This window comes from Sesamum indicum, linkage group LG6 (genome assembly GCF_000512975.1).
Source record: "Sesamum indicum cultivar Zhongzhi No. 13 linkage group LG6, S_indicum_v1.0, whole genome shotgun sequence".
Classification (NCBI taxonomy): Eukaryota; Viridiplantae; Streptophyta; class Magnoliopsida; order Lamiales; family Pedaliaceae; genus Sesamum; species Sesamum indicum.
The window spans coordinates 11,534,286-11,553,412 of record NC_026150.1 but is presented as its reverse complement, the minus strand read 5'-3'; the positions used below and the strand labels follow the sequence as shown (position 1 = coordinate 11,553,412).

The 19,127-nt window shown below is 34.9% G+C and overlaps 3 protein-coding genes across 8 annotated transcripts in view; 1 reads left to right on the top strand and 2 right to left on the bottom strand.

Annotated features, from left to right (window-relative positions):
• LOC105164379 (formyltetrahydrofolate deformylase 1, mitochondrial) overlaps nucleotides 1-5,004 on the bottom strand; it is an 8,112-nt gene extending 3,108 nt beyond the window's left edge. For 2 of the 5 annotated variants that reach the window (XM_020694259.1, XM_020694260.1), the window contains exons 1-8: nucleotides 4,665-5,004; nucleotides 3,923-4,035; nucleotides 2,770-2,920; nucleotides 2,612-2,685; nucleotides 2,366-2,528; nucleotides 1,778-1,876; nucleotides 1,605-1,691; nucleotides 208-384 (exon numbers count right to left, since the gene is read on the bottom strand). In XM_020694259.1, the coding sequence (XP_020549918.1) occupies nucleotides 238-384; nucleotides 1,605-1,691; nucleotides 1,778-1,876; nucleotides 2,366-2,528; nucleotides 2,612-2,685; nucleotides 2,770-2,920; nucleotides 3,923-4,035; nucleotides 4,665-4,817 (987 nt within the window). In that variant the 5' untranslated portion in view covers nucleotides 4,818-5,004 and the 3' untranslated portion in view covers nucleotides 208-237. Of the gene's footprint in view, nucleotides 1-98; nucleotides 385-1,604; nucleotides 1,692-1,777; nucleotides 1,877-2,365; nucleotides 2,529-2,611; nucleotides 2,686-2,769; nucleotides 2,941-3,922; nucleotides 4,036-4,664 lie in introns of those variants that run through there. The other 3 variants (XM_020694258.1, XM_011083020.2, XM_020694261.1) reach the window with 3 other exon arrangements.
• LOC105164377 lies at nucleotides 7,924-9,177 on the top strand. Of its 2 annotated transcripts, none has more exons than XM_011083018.2 (3): nucleotides 7,924-8,087; nucleotides 8,261-8,419; nucleotides 8,865-9,177. In XM_011083018.2, exons 1-2 carry the CDS (start codon nucleotides 8,082-8,084, stop codon nucleotides 8,417-8,419), a joined length of 165 nt encoding a protein of 54 aa, XP_011081320.1. In that variant the 5' UTR covers nucleotides 7,924-8,081; the 3' UTR covers nucleotides 8,865-9,177. The 2 variants fall into 2 exon arrangements, with proteins under 2 accessions (XP_011081320.1, XP_011081319.1); XM_011083017.2 differs by having other exon boundaries at nucleotides 7,925-8,087; nucleotides 8,261-8,415.
• On the bottom strand, nucleotides 11,626-19,127 carry LOC105164376 (phosphatidylserine decarboxylase proenzyme 1, mitochondrial). The gene is made up of 12 exons (XM_011083016.2): nucleotides 18,887-19,127; nucleotides 18,250-18,338; nucleotides 17,194-17,247; nucleotides 17,035-17,100; nucleotides 16,896-16,956; nucleotides 16,664-16,773; nucleotides 16,308-16,561; nucleotides 15,633-15,739; nucleotides 15,088-15,155; nucleotides 14,199-14,276; nucleotides 12,940-13,062; nucleotides 11,626-12,087 (listed from the first exon to the last, which is right to left on the bottom strand). The coding sequence occupies exons 1-12, from the start codon at nucleotides 19,035-19,037 to the stop codon at nucleotides 11,926-11,928; spliced, it is 1,323 nt and encodes a 440-aa protein (XP_011081318.1). The 5' UTR covers nucleotides 19,038-19,127; the 3' UTR covers nucleotides 11,626-11,925.

The window sequence follows — 19,127 nt, the reverse complement described above, 5'->3', positions numbered from 1 at the left end:
TTTTTCAAAAGAAAAAACTAAGAAAACTATATTCTAGTAGTTTCCATTTTCTATTTTTAACCAAAAAAAAATCATATAAAAAACCAGACAGATGAGAGTTAAATAAAATAACTAAACTTGTGAACTTAATATATTGCAGTAAATATTAGGTAAAAGAATCCAACTAGGAGTATTTAAAGTTGTGGTAGAAAAATGGGGAATACATACAGCTTCTACGTCCACCATGCATCATCAGCCTCAGAATACAACAGTCTTGTTTTTCTCGTAAGGCAAAACTCGCAGTTCACAATATGACTTTATTGCTTTTGCAAGGCATTGCTTCTCCAAGTTCTCAGATTTCTGTACAAAACTCCGCAAGTTATCTCTGTGGGAAACTCTCTCCACCTAAGACAATTAACACAAATCACGTGAACCCCAGCATGCATGACATATCCAAATTTAATTCTTTATGTAAAATATCCACATGTGTTGCATAAAACATTTATATGTAATTAATGTAATTTAAGCAAAATGTTGACCTAGCTTTCAGGCACCATCATGATGCATAATTGTGAAGAAACCACATAGACATATACAAAAATGGGAAATATGAATTAAGGAAAGCAGTAATCATTTATGAATTTTAAGCCTACATGATGTGAAATTAAAATTTAAGACCTCAAAGTAATAAATCCACAAAGGTTATTAAAGGTTATTCTTATGTTCCAACAGACAAATTGGCATGTTTTCCACAACTAAGAAACTCAAACTGGAACTCAAATTGAACTTGTACACAAATTACTAATGCTGAAATTACTAATGTTAACGTCTAAATAAAACTAGAAGAAGTTCACCTTGGATAGATGAGAGAACAAGAAAGACAGTAGATTATAAAAGCAATCTTAGTATTTGTTTTAGACCAACCTCTTTTATTTTTTGGACATGCAGAACAATGTTAGGCATAGCATATCTTCAAGGAATGCAACTTTCCACGGTTTGTACAAGAAAAAACAGAGAATTCTAAAAACCCAAAAAGGGAAGAACAAGAAAAAGAAAAGGCTACATGTAAGCTGCATTCTCTTCACAGAAATGATTTAAATCAAGTCCCTGCTTAAGATTCGTAAACCAGTTGCACATTACTTGAATCAGTCAAGGTCAAATGGGTCCACAAAATAGCAGAATAAAGTAGCCACTGTGATTACTCCTGTTAACATGCTAAGGCCACAGAGCAGCAACAACAATATAGCATCATTACAGGTGGCTAGCACTAAAACATCATATACAATTGCCATGAACAAGGGAAATTGTACAAGCAACAGCTTAACAGTAGCATTTATAAGGTGTTTTTAGTGGCAGCAACAGAAAATTAATTTATGGCATGATAGCAAAGCAAAATAAGAACATGATAGTGGCAGAAAAGATGAAACTGCTTCCCGTATTCCAAAAGTAATATTAGCTTCAAAAGAATGCAATTGATATCATTGTTAAACTGTTTTGATGGTTGATTTGAAAGGCTTTTGCTGATGATGATATTATTGAATTAAGCTGATGGATTCTGTGAACCTACAATTTACATAGATTTTTATAGCTAGAGCTGAAAGATCATCCAGCATGGGTGTCATTACCATTTGCTCAATGATGGGGCCTTCATCAAGCTCTTCGGTGACAAAATGACTTGTTGCACCAATCAATTTCACACCAGCATCAAAGGCCTGTTATAGTTGTTCGACACATAAGTTTGTACCCTCAAGCATGATAGTACAAGCATCCATGAAGAAAAATAAGAAAACATCTTAACCTGTTTAGATGGATTCCCACCCTTGAAGGAGGGCAGTAGCCCATGATGAATATTAATAATATCCCTCCCATAACTTCTCAAGAAATTTCCTGAGAGAATCTGCAGCAATTAACTCATGGTTTGAAGTCAAATCATTGTGGTGCAATGAGAGAAATTTTTTCGAGGAAAGTTAAAGGACAGCGAGCATCAACAAACGAGAATCTAACTTTATTCTGGGTAAAAGCTTTTAGAAAAGAAATGGAAAGGGATATTGCCAGGAGCCTAGCGCGACTCAACTTTGATAAGACCAGAAACTTGTGAATTATCCCATGTTACATCAGCTTTTTTCTAAATGCATTTAATATACCCATGTCACCACCTCAAGACTTGAAAAAGGACACTCCTTGCTTACATCATTGGCCTCATTTTACGGCAGACAAGAATCAGAAAAAAAGAAATTGTTCAATGCAGTTCATATAGTATAAAGTTTGGCCATCTAGCAGCATCCAACAGCTCATTGGAATCCCAAATATTGGGACCATGGATTTTTTTCTTATGTTAAAATGAAGTAAATAAAGTCTAAAGTAAATAACTTCAGAATCTGTTTACCTGCATGTATCTAGCAAGTACTAAGAAGTCTGTATCCTTAACCAAATTCAAGATATCTTCTTCTCTTTTGCCTTCTTTAGTTGTGTCCAAATGATGGTAAGGAATTCCATGCCTTTCAAGAAATCGCATCACATGGGTGTTTGGACCTCTATCATGATTGCTGCTAGATATGCACTTTTATCGCTGTAAATAATTTCCTAATACTAGATCAAAGTAAACAAAATGCAGAGATCATCCAATATTAACCTTATCACAGCTGTGATGTTAACTGGGAGTCTTCTGTCCTGCCACCCATGCAGCAAATCAACAAGGCAATGGTCCTGATATAAAAAAGGAAAACAAAAAGAACACTTTCACTTTGTACTAAAAAGACAATGTTTGTAACAGTCTTCTGGTTAGGATACCTGCTTCGAAGCAAGGACTGCAATCTTATATTTAGGATCCAAGCTGGGCACGCGAACAACAGATCTCATTGCACTGAACATTTTTGAAAGCTTTGAGAAATCGTCATCCATTTGCTCCCGTGGCCATTTAGCAGGATCAAAGACGAACTCACTGCAACGTATAACAAGATACTTTTGACATACAAACGTAAGTTCAATTATGTGAATCACATCTCACTAAGAAATTCACTCAATTAAAGACCTGCTACTCAGGTAGACAGTTGGAAACACTTTCCCAACATTGCTTGGTCATTTGTTTTAGTTGAAACAGTGGTATTTTATTGTTCAGGATAATGTGAGTGTGGAAATTGCTAAGGAAATCTGGAGGGTGATGAACCCATGTATCAAAATCTAAAACAGATCCAAGATTTGCCAATATTATTTGGTGGTTATGCTCTAAAGTACATAGTAATCTACAAATAGCATGCAAATCATGTCACACTAAAAACTTCTTTTGCTAGGCCAAGTGCAAAACATGTCATACTATGTGCTGGCATGCATCCCAAATGAACTAGGAAATGCTGCACTATGTGATCTCCTTTGGCAAAGTTGAAATCTGATGATAAAGTACATAACATTTGGGTGCAGCAAAAAGAAAAAAAAACAACTTTGGTACTCATAATAAGCTTGAATCCCAATCGAACAGCAGAACATGAATTTAAATGAATTGCCTTTCATTTCTCACATTAAATGATAACAGTTAACTTTTGTTCCCTGGCTCATATTTAAATTACTTTACAGTACATGAAACATCTAACAAGTACCATGAACTATCTGTACCAGGACGATTGACATTCATCACTTACAGGAAGGTATATATCAAGTGAATGCCAAATAAACATAAACTACATTCAGCCACTACTTCTAACTAAAATCTCCTCAAGTGGCTTTCATTTACAACAAATAAACTTTTTGCTGTGTTATGTGCAGGTATGCACTACTTTTTGACAGACTTTAACAGCAGATTAAAAGTGATTTTCAAAGGTTGAGGCCAGAAGGAACACATTTAAAATAAACTTAATGCAGAGCAAGTTGTGTGAGAATAAAGTATGAATTTACTTAAAAAAATACAAAAAAACAAAGGAGAGGGGGGTGGGGGGAGAAAAGAAGGGACCTTCTGGAGTAAAAGACATTCTCTTTTTCTGGCACGAAAATATCAGCACTAAGAATGTTGCCACTCCTTGAAGCTATGCATTCAGATAATTTGGCCACAATTCCCACTTCATCCTGATTATATGCAATACAAAAAGCTCAACCTTTCTATATTCCTTGATTTTTAAAGGGCAGAAGATCTTGTTTGAGTAATTTAAGTCTATATACATGATGTATGGTCACGTCATTTCAATATATACATACGAATGCAGGTATAAGAATGATATTTCTCTGCATTTCCCACTTCACCCAGAATATAGACAAAATCAAGAATCAAAAACTCTTTCCAGCTTCTCATTAAAACATCCACAAAAAATCTCTCCATTCACTTTCCACTTCATCATGCTTATCTAAAACCAAGAATCAAAATGTTCATCTCCCCATTCATGTTAAATGACATTATCCACACAACAGCTCCTTCTCACTTCCCAAATCATCGTTATTATATACAAAATCAAGAACGTTCCCATCTTTCCATTCACGTTAGTTAACGTTACCAACACAAGCTCTTCTACGTCATCCCCATACATAAAAAATCAAGAATCAAAATTCCCATCTCCTACTCATTCTAAACAACAATATACATACCAAAAGCATCTCTTCTTTCACTTCACATAATTCTCACATCCATAACACATGGCCATTTCACTCAATGTGCACATTCATCAAACGTTGGACTACGAAAAAGGAGTTGGTTGGCTTACAGGGCAGTGGAAGACATGAATGCCATGGATAAGAGCAGGGGAGGTGATATCATCAAGACTTTCCCCGTGAAGTTTGAGAGATGTTAGGGACCTTTTCGCCAATACCTGAACTTGGGGGGAGAATCTTGCGCAGGTTCTTCGGAGGAGGCTCATGTCCGGCAAGACCCAAAAGAACACACACTTCACGCGGAGTGTGCGAATGTCTGTGCACAGACGAGCCTACGGAGATTTGAGCCTTCAACTTCTGGATTTGTTTGAGGGTCATTGCTCAATCATTGCCGTTAAAGGGCAGTGGATATTTAGGAGATGATCGAATTTTTCAGAATTGGGAAATTGCACCTAAAATAGCCCATTTCCCATATGGAAAATGACCTTTATCACTTATTTTTTTAGCAAAGTTGTGAAGAAACTCCTATACAAGAATAGCTACATCACGCTCTCCTCTTCTGAAATTTGATATAATTATATATAAATTTTTTATAATTTAAAAAATTATATCTAACACTCATAAAAATTATTTTTATCTAATAAATATTAGTTATAGACTCAAAATTTAAAATTCACCGAATTTGCTGATATTAACATACTTGAGGGGTGCTAGATATAATTTTTCAAACCACAATATATCTATATATAATTACACCAAATCTCATGGAAGGAAACTGTAATTATCCATAAATAATATGCTAAACACTCTTTTGTGACTTTTAAAATAGTGCACATGTATCTTTTTCATTAAATAACTCTAACACCATTAAGTTTTTAAGCCATTCAATCGTTGTGCCCTTACTTACTTTTGGAATTTTGTAGCCGATAATTTGTTTTAGATGAACCACAGCTATATAATGTTACCAATTATTTACCATCATTAGATTTTCAATTTTATAAAAAGATTTAATACAATCTATCTATTTGTGGTATTGCAAATGAGCAAATTATTCTCCTATATTACCCATTTACAATATGACAAGAAAATTATTGTACTTTCCCTTTAAAGAAATCAAGTTTATAGATTATGTTCATATAGTTTGTATTTATAATAATATAAAATAAATAAATAATGAATAATAACAATTATTGCATCATAAATTCCTAAGGACCATATTGAAAATATAATTAACTCACAGTAGCCATTGGGTGTCCATTAGAGGGAGAACTAAAGCATACCCAATAAGATGTCTTTTCACAACAAATAACAAATACTCGTGGATTCATCTTTTTACATATAGTATAATAAATATATATTTTACTTTCAATCAAATTAGTGATTTTAACGTCAGACTGCTGACTTATTTTTTTTATAAATACGAATCTGCAAAACTTGCAAAAAGCCCGAGAACCTTATTCGAATTTTTAAATTTTGCTCACAACAGAATTATTTGAATGATACAGTGTAGAGATGGCAATATGGAACTTGAATTATTTAAATTTTTTCATTACATATATATACACACAATATCTCGTAAAAATAAACACTCAAATATAGAATTATTATCTTAATTAGCATGTCAATGATATTAATATTATATATCATGTGTATCAATCATAAAATTAGAACAATAATAATATTTCTTTATAAGAATAAATATAAAAAAGTAATAATACTCATACACTTATATTAAATGAAACATAATTTAAAGCCTTGGGGCATCAATTTAAACATTGAAGTATAAGGGAGTTGCCACTTACCATTGGATTTTTTATTTTTTTTTATTCTTTAACCCTTCCTATTATGTTACTCTTTGGGTAAATTACATTTTTTTTTTCTTTATATTTAGCCATTTATTTGATTTTAGTCCTTAATCTTTTCAAGACATAATCTTAGTCTCTAATCTTTATAAATTATTACGTATTTTTTCGAAATGTTAAAGTTGAGGTTAAAACTAACGAAATTTGAGAACATGATCGTGTATAATACTATTGCAGTATGTTACACGATCAAGTCGTGTTGTGCAACATGACCGTATTCTTTTATTGCAATTGTTGGATTAAAAATAGGGTAAATTGCATAATACCCCTCATGTTATGGTAAAATTGCATAAAATCCTCCCTATGTTAATTTAATAGGCAAAAAGTTCCCTATGACACTCGCCTTTTGTGCAAGTGGGTTTCATTTTTTGTCTTTTTAAAAATTACTTTAAATGTGTAAATGTCCATTTTGTTCATTTCTTTCATATTTTAAATACATTTAAATTAATTTATTTATATTATTTATTATATTGTTTAATTAATTTAAATTATTTACTGAGTTCAAATAGTTATAATAAATTATATTTATTTATGATATATATTAATTTAAATATAAAAACAACTAAACAGTATATAAAGTTTTTAAAAATTAAAATTTTAAATTTTAAAAACACAATACAAATTTAATATTCTAAAATTATTTTTAAATTAAAAATTCATATGAAATATAAAAGTCATTTATAATAACTATATATTATAAAACTACTTTAAACTATTATTAATTAAAATATATTTCATAATTTTTTTATAAAATATATAATTAAATATCAAAATACAACAAATTATATTAATTATTTTAAGTTATATTATTTACTAAAAATATTATTTAAAATATTTTTTATAAAAAATAGATTTTTTCTTCTTCTTCTCCATCGTGGCCGACGACGGCGCCTGGGGACAGGGGTGACGTCATCCTAGATTTGGCCCATCACCCCTTCCAAAAAGGGGCGACGGAACGGGGGGTGATGCATGGTCGCCCCTTTTTGTAAGGCGATGGTGGACGCAGGGGTGAAGGTGACGTTACTCAGAATAGTCTAGGTGATCAGTTCGGCAGTCGCCTATTTTATATATATGTATATATAATATAGTGTATATATAGTATATAAAAAATATATATATACATTATACTGTATATATAATTATATATAAATAAAAAATATATTTTAAATTACTTTATATTTGAATCGTTTATTTTTACCATTGCGATTAATGGTTGATTGATATGAGAAGGAAATAATGGGAATTTAGGATAAAATTCAACGCCGTTAAACTTACTTAACGGAAGGGGAGAGTATGCAATATTTTAAAAAATACAGAGATTTTTTGCTTATTTTTTTAACACGGAAATTTTTAACTAAATTTAAAAAATACAGGGATTTTTGCAATTTATCCTAAAAAATATAATAATTTGTGAAAATTAGGAATGAAAATTGAATAAGTGGCTAATACAGGGACAGAAATGTAATTCACCCTACTTTTCTTTCCCTTATTCTTAATTTTCACCGGAAATACCCAGTTGGTTTAGTAACTGAGAGTTGGGAGAAGACAATCAACGAAAAGGCTGATTTTCAAAGCGTCCCCTCCTCCGGCAGCTGCAATCGGGATCCATCATTTGCTGGCACCCCCAAGAGTTATTTATACATTTGCTCGTAAATAAATCGAATTAATATGCCTGTAAGTCCTCTGTGTGTTTTGATTATGCAGATCACCAGATCCAAGATTCACAGTTCTTGGGCTATGAAAAAATCCCACATAATTTGCTTAAATAGATTAATTACGCTTAGTTCTGCGTATAATTGGGATTGGATTTTGTCTCATCGCTTGATTTTATTATTTTGTTGATGCAGTTGCGGAGAGTTGTGGTAATGGAGGTTGAACCTCCGAGCGTAGTGAGATATTTGATCGGAGCGGCGATGATGATGTTGGGAGTGGTGTTGCCGGTGGGCTACATGATGTTTCGCAACAAAAGAGTTCCTTCTTCTTCCTCTTACTCCAAACAGACGTAGGTGTGCCTTTTTCATATTACTATGACAAATTTATGGAGCCTCCCACCCCGCTCCCTTGCTCTTTTGTTTGAATTCTAGTCGATACCGGGCTCTATGATTTGTGTTGTCTCAGCTGCATTTGTTGCTGAGTTGCGGAGTTTCTTTTTATTTGGTAGGATTGGCTTCTTCAAGTGAAGTCAACGTTGTGATATTCCCTTTTCCTTTTCTTTTCTTGTCCTGTTTTCTACACAATTTGTGTTTGTGTTTCTTATTTGTAGCATTTTTGTCTCCAGTGGTGGGTTTTGTTGGGTTTATGTCCTTAGTTTGTATACTGGTACTTGTTCTGTTTGAATTTATTGTATCTCAAATGAGTTGAGATTTTGAGCATTATGAGGGTATACTGATGACTGGTTGTCGATATAGCAAACGAGTTGACCTTGATTGGGCAATCAATATGTTCTTGCAGGAACAAGGTTTTGATATAGAGTTGTTCTGGAGGCTCGAGATTACAGTTCAAATTCATGGGCCAGGTGATGTGCCTTGAAGGACAAAGTGGGAAAGAAGATCCTGAAATATCTGCAATTTGTACATGTTAGTAGGTCCGATAATTTGTCATATAGAGTTGGTAGTTTGATGTCATGGCTAAAAACTGATGCAATTGCTGTATTTCGTGCTGACTTGATGTTAATTTTGGTTTTACAGTGACATTCAATGTTATCCACAGTCAGTTCTTCTAAGATAACATGTTTTGCTTCTTGTGTATGGAATTTATGGATTTACATCTTTTCTGTTGTTTGGAGTACTCGTAACAGTGAAATTCATTTTTTCAAATCGACAGTTGTTTGTGGCCTGATTATCTGTGGTTTATTTCGCACTGAGGATCACATATCTTTCATATAAAAAATAGTGATATTTCTCATGAAGTGCCGCTGATTACTCTTTTTGAAGTTGTTTCTGGCATGAGCTGTTTATTTTTCACTGAGGAGTGAGTTTTCTTTCATGCAGAATTTGATAACCAGAATGACTAGTGTAATTGATGTACTCTAGTCTAGGTTTAGATTGTCCCGAACTTTGACATCATTTATTCATATGTTGGAGCAATAACGCTATTCCTTTCCATGCTTTTTCCTGGCTGTATTCGTGAAGAATTACCATTGGTCAGGACATTAAGAAGTATGTCTTGACACACTGTGAAACGCGGTGGATGAACTTAGAATGGGATGGAGAGGTCTTAGTGATAACATGCCGAATTGAGAAATTTGGCAAACAGTGAGGAGATACCTTCAACGTATGTGCTGCAATTAGTTTTGCAATAAATGTATGTCTTGAATGTTAGTTTGGATTTTGTTTGTCTGACCTATTTAGATGTCAACATCTATTTTATCCTCATAAAGTGGCTTGGATCTACAAAATCTCTTGGGGGCAAATTTAAGCTTTCTTTCCTGATTTTTGCTGCTTGAATATGTGTTGTTTGTCGATTCTTGATATTGTGCTTTTCTTCAAATATTTGGGTTGAGGTTTGAGTTTTCATAGTGTTGAGCTCTGTGGCGATTACTTGCCATTAGGTCTTCATTTTTGACATTATTTTTCACCCAAGAAAAATGAAAAAATAGGGTATGTTTGGTTCGTTGAACTCGTATTTCAGACATACAAAAGTGCTATCCACGTTTTGGTTGTATTACTGAATATCTTTTTGGTTCCAAAATATGAATCCAGATATTTGCCAATAGCATATGCGAGCATTAGTTCTGAAAACAAGATTGTTCATTATGCCAAATCTAGAAACGTTCCTGCTGTTTTCCATCAAAAGCTAACTGAGTGGTAGCAAATGTTGTGAATCAAGGTTAAGTGGTACTATCCACCTGTTATTCACATGTGAAAAATCTGTCGCAAAGCCACCTTGATAACCTACACATTTAGGAATCACTTCTGAACTGATTACCATAGCACTTCCTGTTCATTCCAATTTGTTACCATGTGGTATGTATGATACACAACCTAATTGTAACGAGCTGTAGAATGTTCGTTTCTATTTTATCTTGGTGAGACAGGTTCTGAATTTCAACATGAATGAGATATATTTTTGCTGAAGTTTTATGTGCTGTGGTGATCACATGTATATTTGCAGGTTACAGATCTCAATCCTTTACTGTTTGTTATACCTGGTTTAGATATTTGAAGATCTGTTAGGTATTAGGCATGCAGCTCAAGATAAGTAAGAAATGCTGCGTATGTAACCTTAATTTTCTTTCTAATAGCCCGTGTTGAGCTATCATAGTTTGAGTTCGGCTCCTTTCAGTAGTTTGTTTTTGTACTGGGACGCTAGTGCTGGTGTTTTCCTCTGCCATTCATTCTGTACAACCACCAGTTTGGTAGACTACTAGCACAAGCATTGATCCTAGTAGAAAGTGTTTTAGTAAACTGGACTGCTATGCTTTGATGCACAATTGAACAAGTGGCATTAGATTCTTTGTGTTCTGAGAATTTCCTTGGCCTTAATCTATTTGAGTTAGCACTAACCTATACAGTGCACCATCGACCTCAACACAATTTCTTGAGATTGTTGGAATAGTTGGGAAAGATTCTATGTTCAATAGATATTGGTGTTCCTTCCTCTGAGAGTTTATGAAATAAGGCCTGCAGATACCTCCCTGCCATTAGTAGGCAACCGACAATGGTTTTGTAAGGCTTACCATATTATGGATCATAGCTTGGCTGAATCATGAGTTCCAGTCCCCTGAAATATGAAACGAACAGATTTTTCATGTTTGCTTTAAGTTTCTTTTCAACCTTAACTGTACTTTACTATTATGAGTTGAACTTGAACTAACCTTTTCATTAAGCCAAACACTTTATATTCTTATAAATGTGTTATTATGTTTTACTGATCAAGCTCGTTTAGAATCAAATATGAAATTTTATTGAACCCGAATAGATGTTATAATTGCTATTGCGTCATGAAATAAATCGAGACAAGCTTTTAACAATTAATCTTGAATTGAATATGAAGCAATTTGATACATTAGTCACTGTTGGATTTGGAGGGAATAGAGGCATCAATAATCCAGCCAGATTACCAATGGTTGAGATGGATTGTTCTAGGTCTCAGATCCAAATTTCAATTTGATAAATTTGGTTGACCTGTTAAGATGGTAGGATATGTTCGTCCATATTTTTCCACTTGGAACCCCTGTTGAATTGGCTTTACCATATTGAATCCATCCTCGTGTCAGAAAATTAAGGATTTTACTGTTCAAGAATTTGCTTTCCTTCATGGACCAAGATCAAATCCAGATTTGAGAAACGGGCGGTCCAAATCTATGATACCAATACACCGTTTTACATGCAACCTGATCGTTCTAACAAGAGCACAAATGCAGGAACAATTACTTCAGGAAACATCCAAGTTCCCACCAAATAACTCAAGTTAAACTGATAATTCTGGTACATGGTTACCAGCGTTCGCCTCCATGAGAATCAGTTTGCAGTCAAGAAAATTGGTTAAATATGTAGGCGGGGCTACGTTTCTATGAGTCCTTCCACCTTCCTAGTGCTTCTCCCATACGGATTCTGTCACCCCTCTTGATGCAAAACCTGAACTCAGAGGAGCTACCTTGGTGTGCAGATGACTCTGATATTGGAGCTTGGAAGACTAGCACCACTGTTGATCCCATGTTGAAAGCTGCTATCTGCATTGAATAAAGAGCAGAAAATAGAGTGAATAATATGCTTAAGCACTAAGCAATAACTAGGTCAGTTGGTCATCATATTTGGCCATGATACATTGTAACATGCATCGTTATTAAAAGAGTGCGGAGCAACGCGCCTTTTTGAAGCACATCACATATTTGCATAAATAATTCGTAGTTTTATGCCATTAGTACTTTTACCAAAATCAGCATTTCAAGCTTAGGGTTTTGGTTTTTTAGTCAAAAGTTCCAAGAAGAAAGCAAATTATAATAACAAATATTTAGCAAGAAATATCACAAATTAATTTATTTACCAAAATTAGTTTATATGATAGCAATAAGATTGAGTTATGTCATTAACAACAATAAGTTATATCATAATAAAGTAATCAACAATTTACTAAAGTTCCACAAAAAATAAACACAACAAAAGAGGACAAATAAGAGGTAGAACTACTGCCTTTTGACAGAAAGGAAACTGGTGCAAATTAGGTTTCCTCTATGCAGCTTTCTTTTTTTTTTTTTTTTTATTTTATCAAAGCCCAGCCCTGCCAGGAAAAAGCACCCTGGCGAGGGCCATTTACAACTATGGTAACATGTTAGAATCGCATTTCCAACTGTCCTGATACATACAAAGAGTAGGTAAGAAGATAAGAAAAATAAATGACTTGGACTTTGACTCTAGAATCCAACTTACCACCCTAGCCAAATGAAGTAAAAATAAGAAAAGAAAAGAAGACCGTGAAACACAATGAAGAAGAAAATAGAACGCCAAACATTTATGAAGTTCTTTTCCAAAAATGAAGTAAAACATTTCCTAGTTTAGACAAATGAACTGAATCCCTTCCTTACCTCATCTCCCTTCTTAAGCAGCACTCCTGTGCCCTCAGGCTCATATACCCGTTCCTCTGGGGGTTCCGATTGTAGCAGCTTCTTTTGAGGATTATTTGTCCTCAGGGTTGGTTCAATGAAAAGCTACAATCATGCAAAAACAACATTTTGTAAGGGCAATGGTCAATACTGTGGAAATTTGGAGATCTGCATTAGTAGCTATGAGTCTATGACAAGTAAACAACAGTGACTTAAACCAAATAACTTTAGGCCAGAGTTGACAGAGAAATGTGCCCCTTCATTGTCATTGTTTGTCAACCAAAATGACAATTCCGCTAATGATTTCTGGAAGTCTATCAATAATTACCTTACAGCACAATTCTGAAAATTGCCAATAGTTACGCTTATAAACACATGCTGTGGCCCAAGAGAACATTTGCCATTCAGCAAATGAAAATAGCTTTTGAAAAGACAAGTGTACATTATTTGATATCCCAGAGAGAAATGTAAACCGCTATTACAAGTAAAGAACTGCAACTAAAACCAAATGACCAGAGTTCATATAGAACTCTACCCCCATCAGCATTGTTTGTCCAGCAATGCAGTAATCCCCAAATGATTTATCTATGCCTTTTGACTAATACCTGCGCAATTTCTGAGTCTGAATATGGCCAATAGATCATTCATATATGCAAAGGCTGAAGAGAGACTTCACCCATACAGCAGGCACAGAAGCTATATATATGTGTGTGTGTGGTTGTGTGTGCCTGTGTAGGAATATGGGCGGTGTGGGTGAACACACAAGTGTTTAAAGTTCTCAAAGGCGTCAATAAATTATTACTGACAATTCCGTAGTAGAAATTATCCAAATTGCATTTCTTTCTTTCTTTTTCATTTCTGCTCTTTTTACCAGACAATTGCAAGGACTTTCTAGTAACTAACACAAACCTTGACCATGCTCAACTATACTTCTTCTGCACAAGGTAGGTATTATCTTTATAGAGGTTTACCAATGAAGCAGCAGGATGTGCATAATATTTTCACTGAAAAGAATGTAACTAACTAATTTTACTGTGACAATGAATAAAAGGTTAATTATACAGATATTTGTTGTTCAACTATTTGCAAAATTTATTCATTAAAAAGTGGAAAGCCTCTCTCCGCCATAACTCATACAATTTCAAATAATTTTTTATCAAGGAATCCCCAAATAGAACATGTTCACTCTTAGTTCAGGATAGAAAAGCAACTAAAAAGTTAAGACGTTGAAGATACGCAACCTCAATTGAACCAATATTTGTTGCACCAATTGCTGCCATAGCCATATAGCCTTCTTGCCATTGACCTTCAAGCACCACCTGGTTTCATTTTACTTGTTAGAACATTTGTGAACAGTACAAGCACAAATAGAACCATAAGCAGATTCTAATGACTTGCTTTTTTTAGCATAAATAACTCATCAACAGGATTAAATAAAAAAAAATATGCTATGATCTTCTTGAATTGAGTGAAATTTATCAGCAAATATTTCTTTGAAGTAGGAGATCCAGAAAGAGATAATATTCATGGTTTTGCTGTGAAGTCGAGTAACACCAAATTTGTGATGGTTAACAAAGTCGGTAAAGTATACAAAAGCAGTTTTATGGTAGTGGCAAAAAGGTTTGCATGGAGTCGATCCAAATAATTGTGGGTAGGGTGGACCGGGGGGTGGGGTTGATACAGCTTAAGCATTTCTGCTCAGGGGAGACTTCAAAAACGATGATATCTTATTGGACTTAGACAACAAATACCTATTGTTCAAAGAACGATGAGATAATGCTCTTCGGATTCCTGAAAAGTGGAACCTATTTTTTTCTCTGCTCGTAACTCCAGTAAAATGGCACAGCAACTGGGAGGACTAAACATCAAGACACAACTTGTTTCTCAATTGGACCAAGGCATGTGCAGTGCAGAATCAAGCTTTAAAATGTATATCAAAACAAGAATCTTTTTAACAATTTAGTGTTTAGGTCCCTGATCTCTTAGAGCAAAAGTAATCGAACAGAAATGCCTTTACAAGGTGTTTTCTCTGGTGCATCAGTGCAAGTATGTTCCTAAGCCTGAACCCCCTCATTCAACATACAAATAAGGGCAATAGAGAAAAGTCATTGCTCCGAATCACAGAATTACCCTTTCATTTTCAACATACAGATTTCTGATAGTTCTTGTTGCACGCTCATTCATTGGAAAAAGATGACCTACAAGGAAAATGGGATAAAACTTAAAAACCCAAGAAATAATACGGGAGCTTTTATACATGAGAAAAGTTTAAATGATCAGACAACCAAATACAAATTCAAGAACTGGCTCTAATTGTACAGCAACTATTTCCGATCAAGTTTTAGCTATTCTATTATATTTTCATGTCGAAAACAAATTACAATGCTGCCTGCCATGCACAATTCATGCACGCAACAGTCCACAAATTGCAGAAGACTAGCAGTGGGAAGATCAAGAAAGTAGGACATAGATTTCTTGGGTATCTTGCTGCGAGTACTATGATTCCATTGGTTTAAGGAGAGGAAAGAAATGGGTGGTTAATAGGATAAAAGGCAAAGAATCTCAAAGGGTATTCTGTTGCAGAAGCAGATTTACAAATCTGAGCTGCTAAATGGCCTGATAGAAGTACCAGTGAAATAATGAAATGCTAATATGTCTAGATAATTAAATCTTACCTGTAAAATGCCGACGCAGAAGCACACTCCAATCAACTGGAGAGTGTATCCGATGGTAGTCTCCAGGCTTCAAGTAAATTACGCAATAAAAGAGACCTTTCAACGGTCTGCATTAGATTTAAACATAGACCTTAAGCCAAATTGTGAAAGGCCTCCATTATATTTAAACATAAAACATAAGCTCAACAATCCGATTCTTTCTAGATCTTTGATTGTTCCCCTTTCTTCATATTGGAATATAATATTCCATCACACTAGTTATTCCTCAATGCAAGCTTCCCAAAAATCTTATAGCTGTAGGAAAAGAATTTCAACAACACAACAGGTCATTGATCTAAGGAGAAACTATAGATATATCGTCTTATCAGGACAGAGAATACACAGTAGAGTAGCTCTATTCTTTAACATCCATGCACACCAGACTTGCCAAATTTAACAACTACAGAACAAGCATCAAGACAGCAGTCAAAAATCTACTTTGCTATAATTGTATCAAATGCTGCAAATCCAATTTTACTTATAGCATTTACACATAGGTAATTGCATACAAATTGAATCAATGATTAAATGAATGAGACGTGCAGGTTCCAACTTAAACAAGCAAAAGATAATAATATAGGCACAATAACATTTGATCTGATACTAAATGTTGCTTCAAGCTACTTTAATCTTTACCGGGATGATTCAGTATCTCTAACTTTAGGCGAAGCGAAGGAAATTCTCCACCATGACTTCTGAGTCGCATCTGTCACAGTGTTCTCTTCCCCACCTCTTTCTTCATTAGCTTCTCCTGCAGCAATCATAGGAAGAAACGAGTTTGCACCCAGAAGGGAAGATGCAGAATAAGAACATCCCTTTACTTGCTCAATCATAGCCCCTGGTCCTCTTAGCTCGCCAAATCTCATAACAGTGCCATCTACAGGACTGACCTGTATCCAGAATGAAATAATAGTACAGAATGATCAAGCAGTCTGGAGATTGCATCCCAAGTAACGGAAAAAGAAATATTCAAGAATCTTGTTACCAGTTACCAGACAACAAGAGTCAGATTCGATAGGCCTCAAGCCTTCTTTCAACCTGCGAACAAAAAAGTCCCGTAGAGATGCATATTCTTCCAAAGGTAGTTGGGCTTCTTCTAAGTCTGAATTAAATATAGAGAAAAGAGTTGACAAAGCTTTCACTGCATCTCTTATTCAGCAAATCATTGGGTATTGTAACTAGAGTTTAAAAATGAATGTAAGAGCACAGTAAAGAGAAACATACTAGAGTGGAATGCTCGAGCCCATGCTTTATATACATGAGGTCGCAACCAAACGGGGAGTTCCTGGTCAAGAATTACTTACCATATTTATATAACTTTAGATCATACAGTAATAACTCATCAAAATGTTGATACACTCACCATACCAGTCATGGAACCCCAAAATCTTGAAATAGAGCGCAACGGTAGCAATCTCAAGAATCTAGCCTATCAGCAAAGAGAAGTTTGGCATAAAAAGTTTGTAATGAGAAAATAGTCATATGTAGTGCCACCAAAAAATAATAAAAACATTGGTTTTACCTTGACATCTGGGTGGAACTCAAATTCAACACCTTTTGTCCTGGCCTCTTCAATCTGTTTTTCAAACATTTCAAAAGATACATCAGATAAAATACATGCACCAGTACGATACATTCTTTTCTAGATATCATTATGAGAGAAGCATAAGCTGATTATAGTGTCAAAGCTGATAATAACATACTAGTAATAACAAAACAACACCCAACACCAGGAAGATGAGATTTCTATAAAGATTGCACTAAAACAATCATAATTGGAGCTATTAAGGGTAAGGCTGCAAACTGAACATTAAGCTCAGAAAAATGACAAGTTAAAGAGCTAAATTTTCCCTGCTCATAATTACTTTTCAGAGACAAGAGGAATTAAGGATGTTTCCTCATTTTCTTTTCTTGGTAGTTATTCAAGCATGTTATTACAAAGTTGTGATTCCTCATGCAATACCATCCTCAATACGAATTATACAACTATCTCGACCACTTTAAAATAAGCATTACAATCAATCAAAATTTAAGTTTCATATGAAACACATTGAAGGAAACCCCAAGGATCATCCCATCTCCAGTGTTGTTTTTACCCAGAAAGGACAGGAAACTAAGTCTCAACACATGGGGAAGCAAGAACAAGGTGGTGGCTGGAACTAAAGTTACACAGCATACATGAAAATCCAGAAAGATACAGTTTAGGACCTAACACAATCCTATCCTCTCCTTGCTCATCCTTTCTTCCACATTCTCACTTCATGCATACAGTTCTGTCTTTCCTTTGTTAGTTTATCTCACGTCTCACCATTTCATACTCCTCGAAATAGAGCTTTATTCCATAATCTTTGAATTAGATAGATGCCAAAGATGGTAACCAGCTATATCCACAGACAAAACAATTAATGCAATGAATTCCAAATGGTCCAATCAGGTCAAGGGGCATAACAATGTTGTGTATGTCCTACATATGAAAGAAATGTATCCAGAAATACAAGCTCCCAACGGTAGTATTCATAATAGCAGTTCTTTATTTGCTATTCCACAAACCAACATTCATGTGCTATATTATTATTACCTTCTTATCATCATATAGACGACGGGCATGAAGAGCACCAAGCATAAGTATGGTTGCCACAGTTGCACCAGGCACCAAGAATGAATTACCTGTATGTAAGTTTATGGAGTCACTTTTTTTCCAAGTCATAGGCACACAACCTATTAACACATAAATAGGAATTATTACTGCATGTGATCTAGTGCAAGCCACTGTAGGTCTTTGCTTATGAGCAGACTGGGACAGAATCACAGAGTTGTTCTAGGACAGCCACGGATAATCTAACTCCGAATTGGTCTGCAGTAGGGGCAGAACGAAATATTTTTTCTCTAACATCCCTTCCCCCAGCACCCGGACAAATTCAATATCCATTAACTACTCAGATTCCCAAAATTATTAACAGAGACAAGCCAAATAACATTCACTTGCTATCAAGCATGAAATATTCAAGTTAACGCATCACGCGTATCACAGACACCTGTGTGAGTTCCTATCAATTTGCAAATACTTCCCAGAAAGATTATAACCACACACATAAGTTAACAGCTGTTAATGTTTAAAATCTCTCTCTGTTTTATTTCATTTGTTTCCCCCATTTTTCCCCCTTCGTATTTTCTTCTGCCGCAATGTGCAGTAAAAGCACAAAGTCGCTTTGTACCCTGCGAGCTGCTGCCATTGCTACCGGCGGCGGAGGCTCGCGGCTGAGCGCGTTGCCCCTTGCGGAGTAATGTAGTGAAGTGAAATCGGCGCTGGTGATAGAATCTGTTGTAGTTGAGAACTGGAACACTTCGACCACCCCTCCACTTCATCTTCTTCTTCCCTTCAGTATATGTTTGTGTGAACGAGAATTCTCAATTTTCTGCCGCTGGTCTGCCCTTGTCCCTGTGCATTTATTCGCT